The sequence below is a fragment of the Elephas maximus genome, chromosome 13 (assembly GCF_024166365.1).
Source record: "Elephas maximus indicus isolate mEleMax1 chromosome 13, mEleMax1 primary haplotype, whole genome shotgun sequence".
NCBI lineage: Eukaryota > Metazoa > Chordata > Mammalia > Proboscidea > Elephantidae > Elephas > Elephas maximus.
Window position 1 is genome coordinate 33,961,326 of NC_064831.1, and position 10,032 is coordinate 33,971,357.

At 45.9% G+C, this 10,032-nt stretch overlaps 1 protein-coding gene across 7 annotated transcripts in view; it reads right to left on the reverse strand.

The window, feature by feature from the left end:
- Window positions 1-9,699, reverse strand: part of DCLK2 (doublecortin like kinase 2) — a 192,952-nt gene extending 183,253 nt beyond the window's left edge. For all 7 annotated transcript variants that reach the window (XR_007519809.1, XM_049905211.1, XM_049905209.1 and 4 more), the window contains exon 1: window positions 8,448-9,699. Coding sequence is in view for 6 of the 7 variants with exons in the window: in XM_049905211.1 (XP_049761168.1) it covers window positions 8,448-8,868 (421 nt within the window). In the remaining variant the exon portion in view is untranslated. The remainder of the gene's footprint in view (window positions 1-8,447) is intronic.
- Between the last annotated feature and the right edge of the window lie 333 nt (window positions 9,700-10,032).

Below are 10,032 nucleotides of genomic sequence, written 5' to 3' on the forward strand. Positions count from 1 at the left end.
ATGGTTATGAGAGTAGTGAGACAGGGAGGGAGACGGGTATTCACTAATTAGTAGACAAGAACTATTTTAGGTGAAGGGAGAGACAACACACAATACAGGGGAGGTCAGCACAACTGGACTAAACCAAAAGCAAAGAACTTTCCTGAATAAACTGAATGCTTCGAAGGCCAGAGTAGCAGGGGTGGGGGTCTGGGGGCCATGGTCTCAGGGGACATCTAGGTCAATTGGCATAATCAAATCTATTAAGAAAACATTCTGCATCCCACTTTGGAGACTGGCATCTGGGGTGTTAAACACTGGCAAGCGGCCATCTAAGATGCATCAATTGGTCTCAACCCACATGGAGCAAAGGAGAATGAAGAACACCAAAAACACAAGGTAATTATGAGCCCAAGAGACAGAAGGGGCCACATAAACCAGAGACTACATCATCCTGAGACCAGAACTAGATGGTGCCTGGCTACAACCAGTGACTGCCCAGACAGGGAACACAACAGAGAACCCCTGAGAGAACAGGAGATCAGTGGGATGCAGACCTCAAATTCTCGTAAAGAAACCTGACTTAATGGTCTGTCTGAGACCAGAAGGACGCCGGAGGTCATGGTCCCCAGACCTTCTGTTAGCCTGCAACAATAACCATTCCCAAAGCCGACTCTTCAAACAGGGATTGGACTAGACTATAGAAAATGGTGAGCTTCTTGGATCGATAAGACACATGAGACTATGTGGGCAGCTCCTGTCTGGAAGGGAGATGAGAAGGCAGAGGAGGTCAGAAGCTGGCTGAATGGACATGAAAATAGAGGGTGGAGAGAAGAAATGTGCTGTCTCATTAGGGGGAGAGCAACTAGGAGTATATAAGCAAGGTGTATATAAATTTTTGTATAAGACTGACTTGATTTGTGTATTTTCAATTAAAGCACAATAAAAATTAAAAACAAAAACTGAACACAGATCCAGCAACCCCAATCCTAGGTATATGCCCAGAAAAAATGAAGGCAGGAATGCAAACAGAAACCCGTACATCAATGTTCACTGTAGCACTTTTTGCAATAGCCAAGGGTGGAAACAACTAAAATGTTTATTAACAGGTTTAAATGGATAAACAAAATGTGGTACATAGACACAATGGAATACTCCAAAACCCACGGCCATTCAGTCAATTCCAACTCAAAGTGGCCCTACAGGACAAAGTAGAACTGCCCCATAGGGTTTCCAAGGCTGTACTCTTTACAGAAGCAGACTGCCACATCCTTCTCCCACAGAGCGGCTGGTGGGTTCAAACCGTTGACCTTTCGGTTAGCAGCCATGCACTTAACCACTGTCCCACCAGGGCTTCTTTAATGGAATAGTGCTCAGCCATACAGAGAAATGAAGTCCTGATGCATACCAAAACGTGGATGAACCTTGAAAACATCATGCTGAGCAAAATAAGTCACTTATAAGAAACAAGCAAATATACGGAAACCAAAGATCATTAGTGGTTACCAGGGGTGGAAGCGAGGAGGAAAGGAGTAGTTTTTTCTTAGAGGACATGGAGTTTATGTTAATAGTGGTGGAACAATTTGGAAAAAGACAGTGCGAACGGTTGCACAACTTGAAAAATGCAATCAATGTTGCTGACATGTAGAAACTGCTGACATGACACGTTATTGTATATTTTCACCACAATAAAACTAAAAAAAAATAAATCTGCACCTTTTCTCTTGAAGAAAAACTTATTTAAAAACTGAAATATGAAGGATAAGGAATATTTACTGTAGTATAGACTTACTCCTCTTCTGCAAATCTGGCCAATTGTCCCACGACATTTTTAAGAGCACCTACATCCATATCCCCATTGATTTAATGTTTTATATACATCACAAGGGTAAAGTTAATTCTACAAACACATGCCAGGAGTACTGGCTGTGTGGGGCAGTAGATGAACAAGCATACTGGTGTGAAAAGAATACCATCTAAACCTGGGTAACTACATCCAAACACAAAACCTGGGCAACTTTTAAAGATGGACGTAGAGCTAGAAAAAGTCATCAAGGTCATTTGCCTTTCCCACCCTCAGAACCATTTCCCAGGGTCACTGAACATTCAAGGTGAAGGAGAACTTAGCAAGAGAACTCTGCAGACTCTGAATAGACACACCTCACTTTGCAGGTGTATACAGTAACATGTCCTCCTTCAGGACACAGAGATAAAACAGACTGATGAGCTTCTGCAATCTTCTTTGTCCAAGTATAAACTACCTAATGTAACCTATGTAAATCCCTGCTGTAAACTGATGGACCCCATTTCCTCACAGGCAGTAGGACATACCAGTTAAGGAGTTCAAAATCCAAAGAGAAAAGGCTCAAGTTCCGGCCCCAACTCTTACCGTGGGTTCAAGGGGCAATTTATTTAACTTATCTAAGCTTCGGCTTCCCCATCTACAAAGTGGGTTAGGCTAATGCAGCAAGTATTTCCGAGCATTAAAAGAGTTAAATGAGATAAAACTGATAAAGTACCTCACGCAATGGCCTGGGCACAAAACACCTAATAATAAACAGCAATCACTGCTACCATTTAACAGACTAAGAACCCCTAACCCACAGGACAGTAACAGAGACCAAAAGAGAAGTGATAGGGGCCTGAGTAAGTGGGGATGGGAAGAAAGAGACCTAGCGAGGCAGTGCAGATCTGAATCAACAACCCCAGTCCCACAGGCAATGAGGAGAGCAGTTTGAAAAGCACTTCCCAGGGGAATCTAGTTTCCTTTATTTCACATCGCAGAATCATAAAATGTTGATTTCCATTATTTAAAATCTCATGAAATATTGATCTTGTCTTATAACTATCAGAATTACCTACTGTGTCATACGCTAATCGCATAAATACTCTCCCAAATACTCTTCTCTCGGCCCTTTACAATTTTTTACTCTTCAAATGAAAATTTCTCCTTCCGTTACCACTTGGAAGAGCTTATTATGCGGCTGTGTTATAGCACAGCTGAGTTTCCTTGTCTTAAGGAAATAAGATGAAGTGAACAATCAAATTTCTATAAATGGGTACTGTGGAAGAGTCATTCTCTCCAGGGTGAGTTAGCACAGAATTCCTGCAACTATTAAAGCTCTGGTTTGTTTAAAATAGAATCCAATTTATTATACACAAGTAATATATATATTTCACAAATATTTAGAAACAACATTATTAAGGCTCATTTTATACAAAAGTTCCCATGTCAACTAAGGGACTTAGAGGTAAAACATCTTCTGGGCCATTTATTCAATTAATTTACTGCATGGTCACTGCAAAAGATGGAGCCCCCGTGGCACAGTGGTTAAGAGCTCGGCTGCAGCTCAAATCTACCAGCTGTTCCTTGGAAACCCTACGGGGCAGTTCTACTCTGTCCTGTAGGGTCACTGTGAGTCAGAACCGACTCAACAGCACCTAACAACAGTGCAAAAGACAGACCCAATATACCACTCACCGGACTACAAAACAAAGTGTTAGAACAGAGGTAAAGAGAAGTGATGTGAGTAGGCTGTGGAGAACGATATAAGCTCTGCCTCAGGCCTCAGCTCCAACTTCCTGTCCTCTGAGAAACCTTTTCCAATCATCCCAGCCAATGTGGTCCTCCTTCCCCATCTCATTACCACTTTATTTACAGCACTTCAGCTAAAACTATCTTATATGCCCACTCCCATGTTCACTCTCTCTCGTAGAATGTGAGCTCTGAGGGCAGATACTGCGCCCCTAGCACATAGAAAAATACCTGTAGAGCATATACCCTCAATCAGCACCTGTTTGACCAACTGCCAGGGGTCTTGGAAGAGACTTTATAAACCAAAAACCAAACAGAGCTCTTGGAAGACACTTCATAAACCAAAAAACAAAGCCAGTTGCCACTAAGTCAATTCCAGCTTGTGGCGACGCCAGGTGTACAGAGTAGGACTGCATTCCAAGGGCTGTCAAGTTTACGAAGGTGATATCCGAAGCAGGCCTCAAAGAATCTAGGACTTTGCCCCGTAGAGTATCAATCTGCCATGTGTGTACATCTTTTGACTTCTATGTACAAATGTCTTGTAACTGATGGGTTTAAGTTTCTTTCCTCACAAGAATAAGCTCCAAGAGTTTCAGTTTCTATTATTACTATTAAAATCTATCTTTCAAGAAAAAGAAAAAAAAAAAACTAAGCATAATCTGGGTTCTTATGGAAATTCATTTTGACCTAAACACTTTCTCAATAACTGTATTATGGTTTCTTTCCACTTTAAAAGAGGCTGACCTTAGCAAACAAGGGCAGCAAACTAAGTTTAGTAGGAACCTTAGAAACTTCAAGTGCTTGATTTCTTTAGAATCTTCTTGTCCTTAAATGTCCAAGTTAATTTAATGGAGGCATTAAAATATTACTTACCAAAATAACTAAAACTCTCTCACTTGCCAAAAATGCAATCACTTTATTGTTGACTGAGGAGTAATAGGTACAAAAAACAGAACATTTTGCTTTGGAATGAGAGAGGTAGAGATTAACTTTGGGGGGTCCTGGCAAACACTTCATCGGAGCTCCACACCCCACTCCCTGGTTGGCACTGCAACATTTGCAGCCTCGTCAATTTTCGGGAAGTCAGGTTCTGGCAAGGCAAAGCCAACCAGGGCCATTATACGCTCAGTCAATAATCACTGACTCATAGTGATACCATGTGTTTTCAAAAGTAGAACTGCATGCCATAGGGTTTCTAGTGGCTGATTTTTCAGTAGTAGATTTCCAGGCCGTTCTTCCAAGGTACCCCTGGGTGGACTTGAACCGCCCACCTTTCAGTTAGCAGCTGAGCTCTTAACCATCTGTACTACAAGGGATTCCTGAGGTTGGGGAAGGTATTCACTTGTAGAGTAGAAGGAGCCTCACTTAGAGAGGTGATCCACCAACCTCTCATTCTACAGAAAAACAAACTGAGAGTCAGAGAGCTGAGCTGGTTTTTCTCAAACTCACAGTTAGTAGAACTCAAGGCTCCTACTACCCTTGGTCATATCTCTTCAGGACATCAAAATTTTACAAATATGGCCAAAAGGCACAGATGGGAACAAAATTCATAGAACAGAACTAAGTCCAGGAGTTCTGACCCTTAGCCTCTAACAGTGGAGCTTGAGAATGAGTCATCTGGACATCCTCGGTTGGCTATCAGAGATACTCCTGAGCCTGGCAGGCTCAGGGCATGAGAAAGCTCAACCTGATTTCCCCAGTACTGATATATAAGTCATACTCCCCCCCCCGCCCAAAAGGAGGGTCCTGTCTAGTTTTAAAGAATAAACAGGATTACAGCATCAACTAGAAAGCTTAATTTAAGCAAGAGGAGGCAGACCAATGGGCTGAAGATGATTGTTGGTTTAGTGTAGTGCTGGACAAGTGCCAGCTAACACCAGAACACTGCTTTTAGTCTCCAGAGACTCTCAAGGTCAAGGGTAAAAGAAAAAGAATCTGGGTCATGCAAATTTCTTTTGTCATCTGAATTCAATGGGATTGGGGCTCTGGATGTGTTGTGCCCTATTTTCTTGAGTCATCACTTTCTGTTCTTCACTAAAGACATTTTTAGCGAAAAAAAACAGTATCTCCTCACAACAAATTTCATGGAAAGGAAAATACAGAGTTGAGAAGTTATACATAATGTATAAAAAACTGCCCAAGACGATCTTTATTAAACATGATGAACTAAGATTAAATAAAGAAGCCAATTTTGGCAACATGGACAATACTGTAGAACTATTTTTACTGATGCATATATGAACTCCACAGGTAGCTGATTAGTTCTTCTGCATGACAAATCTGAACATTCAAGCACGCAATTTTAACTAAAAACTGAAAATATTTAAATTCTGGAATGACTAATATTAAACACTGGCAGTTATTTTTCTTAAAAAATGCATTTCTGTAGAGTATTCCACTCATTTTGTGGGGAATTCACGACTTACACAAAGACCCATTGTCAGATAGAATGCCTCTATAACAAATAAGTAATGCCAAAATTTTCTTCTTTTGCAGTAAAAAAAAAAAAAAAAAAAACCATTGCCGTCGAGTCGATTTGCAGTAATAAACTACATCAAATACTGTTTGAAACAAGTGGGCAACTGGCTGGGCTATGGAAACATTTTTGTTGTGCAAATATATATGTGTTATAACTACATTATTTATTAATTTGTGATGTAATTTGGACTCTACATATAGTGTTTTCCCCAAATCCCTACCCACCAAAAATCAGTGAATGATGACTGGAAGAAATATATCAATTTTTAATTTGTAGTTCCAACTATATTTTAACAATTAGATCCAGTGGCCCAGCATCCCCTGGGCAGTGGTAGACATAACGTACAATAAAAAAAAAAACCAAACCCACTGCCATTAGGTTGATTCTGACCCACAGCCGCCCTAAAGGACAGAGCAAAACTGCCCCATAGGGTTCCCAAGGAGTGCCTGGGGGATTTGAACTGCCGACTTTTTGGTTAGCAGCCATAGCTCTTAACCACTATGCCACCAGGGTTTCCTAATGTACAATATGTGCTCTTTATTAATGGCCATAATGCTCATCTTGGTCATCTTCCCTATGATGATATTCCTATTGGGAGTATATCCATTTTATGTAGCAAATACATTGTTAACATTAGTTTAAAAAAGGATATTAAAATTGTGGTCTCTTCTGAGCCAATACTAGGAACAATATCCCAAGCACGTGAGTAACTAGTGCTTAAGCGGTCAACATGGCCTCAGTTCTTTTCCAGGGCTGCTAATCTAACCTAGGGTCAGTCAGAAAACGGACTGCTCAACTTAGAAATAGCTACACAAATGTTGCTTTTAAGTATTTAACATGATTAAGAAATGTGATAATACCCTTTTAACACTGTATTTTCATTTACTTATCCTCCTCCAGCTGTCTTCAGCTCCCAAGGAAACCCTTAAAACCAAGATGCACAGCCAGCCAAGAGAAATGTGAAGTCACCCACACACAGATGGAAGAGACAATTTAATTTTGACTGGGTCCTCACCTAGCAGGGGCAGGGAAAACTCCATAAAAGTGACTAAATATGAGAAACTCAACCACTCTTCAGACTCCTCCATCACTGTGGCTACATTAACTTACTAGAGTATACTGTAGAAAAACCAGCATACACTACAGAACCAGGACTCAAGGCCTGAAGTCTGGCTCCTTCGGGCATGTGTGATGAGGCATGTTGCTTAAATTTCCTCATCTGTAAAATGGGAATAATGCCTTAAGAACTGCTGTGAGGATTAAAATGAGATAATATAAGAAAAGCACTTCATTTGATATTTTAGTTTCCTCCCCCACCAAGCCAATATAGCTCTGACTGCCTGGACTACAGGCCATTTTGGACTATCTCCCATTAAGAAAAACACCCTGAAAACTGGCTGTATGTAAACGTGCAGTCAGCACATAAGTGGGTTCAGTCTGATCTTTCCAGGTGCTGTTATAGTTACGGAAACAGGCTCTTTAGTACTAACAATGCTTTTTCTCTCTGAAAAAGAGATAACTGTTGCATGCAGTAAACCAAAGAGGACCCAACATGCAGCCACTCTTGCTGAGTGAAGCAAGGTTGACACTCCAAGATTACTAATTTATAATGGGCCCCACTACTGATCCAATGGCCTGTAACCACCATCCTAACTAGCCATTCTCAGAGGAGAAGGGGAAGAGAGATGGACCTTGATGTGCCTCATTACCAACCAAAGGTGGAAAGCCTTTCAGCACCGGGATTCTCAACCTTGGTTGCACATCAGAATCACCTGGGGAGCTTTTAAAACTCCAGATGCCCAGGCCACAACCCAAACCAATTACACTAGAATACCTGCCGGTAGAGGCACCCAGGCACCCGTATTAAAGTCCGTAGTGATACAAGATGCAGCCAAGGTTGAGAACCCTTCAGGATTACCAGTCCTGACCTCGTGTAACTTCTCCAGCAAACCACCTCTGGAAAGCCAACCTAGAGCGTTTCCCACCCACAGCTTTACATTACAGTAGAGCAGATACAACACAGTACGACAGCAGCCACACGTCCCTGCTTCTGGGTTCCCGCTGTAGTTAGAACTTACCAACTAGGGGGGTACCCAGCTCGGCAGAAGAGAGCCACTTGTTCAAACAGTTTGCACTTCAACAAAAAAATTAAGTTCACTGAGTTTATGAGATGCCATGAACGCCTACATTTGCCTGTTAAGATTTTTCTTTTTTCCTAAAAGCAAATCTTGTGGGAAGGAAAGTCAGAGCATACGCTGGTGCTCGGCCCACACACAGAGCCTACAGAGAAGCAGACAGAACCATGCAATTCCCATGGCCGCCTAGAAACCACCCTGCAGCCCCCCACCCCCACTCCCGCGCGGGGCAGGCCAGTGAGCGCCCAGCCTGCGGCCACTCCACCTGCCAGAACACTCGGCCGCACCTGCCGCGCCGCGCCGCGCCTTCCCCTCCTACCTTCCAGAAGCTCGTCCAGGCTGGTGACCTTCCGGCTGCCGTCGATGGTGTAGATGGTGCGGACGCCCTGAGGCAGGTTCACGTTGTCCGACAGGGAGCGGGTGAGCTCCATAAGGAGCGCATCGAAGGACCGGAAGCGGTCGCTGGAGATGGCAAACACCAGGCCCTTGAAGTAGCGGTCTCCATTCCTGTAGAAGCGCGCCTTCTTGGCCTTCTTCTCCGAGCTGAGGGCCTGCAGGGTCCGCGTGCGGTAGAAGCTGCAGTGGGCACTGTGCGCCGGGCTGGGGATGAGCCCATTCCCCTTGGGCCCCGAGCTGCTGCTGCCCCCGGAGGAGCTGGGCGCCCCCCTCCGCGACCCTGGCCGCGGCCTTTTGTCCCGTTCCTCAAAGTGCTCCAGCTCAATACTCCTGGCGCTGGCCATCGCGACTGCACCCGGGCGCGCCGCAAAACACGTTCCTGTCAAAGCCTCGGGGCAGCCTAGTGTCACAGCGAGAACCGGTTCGGGAACGTCTGACTGTGAGGGACCCTAGAACGCCGGGACACCTGGCCCTGGCATCCCGCCCTCTCCTTGCAGGTGGGCCCGCGCCCCCGGCTAAAAGTGGTCGCAGCGTCAAGCCGCCCAGCTCATTGTCCAGCGCGGCTCGCTCCGTCCCTCCCGCCTGCCGACGAGCCCCACGCCCCCCAAAGCGCCTCCTCCGCCCAGCCACGCCTCACAACTCGCGCTCGGGAGCCGGCCTGGAGCGGCAAAGTTGGGCTGCTGAAGGCTCGGCCGCGGTCCGCGCTCGCCCCCGGCCCCGTGGGCGCACACAAAGCTCCGGCGCCCCGCCGCGCGGAGGGGAAGGAAGGAAGAGGGGGAGGGGCTGGGAGCGTGGGAGCGGCGCCGCGGGCCTGCGGGGGCGTCGCGCCACCCCGGCCCGCCCACGCGCTGGGCCCGTGGCCGCGTTCCCGCCCAGGCCCTACCCGGGGGCGACGAGCGCCGGCTCGGGCTGAGAGGCTGTGCGCCCGGGGCCCTTGCTCCCACGGAGCCCGGCCCTAGCGGGAAATAATGCAGCTCGCCTCCTCCTCTGATGGCCGGCCCAGCCCGCCGGCGAGCATCCGCGCCCGGGCACGGCTCCGCTGCCCGCCCCGCCCGCTGTCAGGGCTGGAGGGGGCTTCTTGGCCCCCAGGGATGCCCAAGTCTTGGAGCGAGGGAGAGGGGAAGGGAGCGAGGGGGCCTGACGTTTCTGCCGCGGAGGTGATGCAGCGCGAGAGGAACGGCTCCTCCTGGGTCCTAGGTAGCCCCGCCCGCTGACAGCTACTATCCGGCGCAGCGCGTAAATGGGCGCAGCAGTGGCGCGCGCTCCTCCGCTTGGGAAACGTAAACGCGCAGGCTAGGGGACAAAAAAAAAAAAAAAAAAAAAAAAAAAACTACAAAGGAAGGAGATTCAAGGGCAGGGATCACATCCTTTAGCCAGCCACTAAATAGGAACCAGTGCCAAACTAGAGCAGGAATCGTAAATATGCCATTGGGTTAGGGCACAAAATTTATTTTTAAAAAAGCAGATTTCGAGCTTTCTTTAAAAATCTTCTGATAAAACAGCCCCCA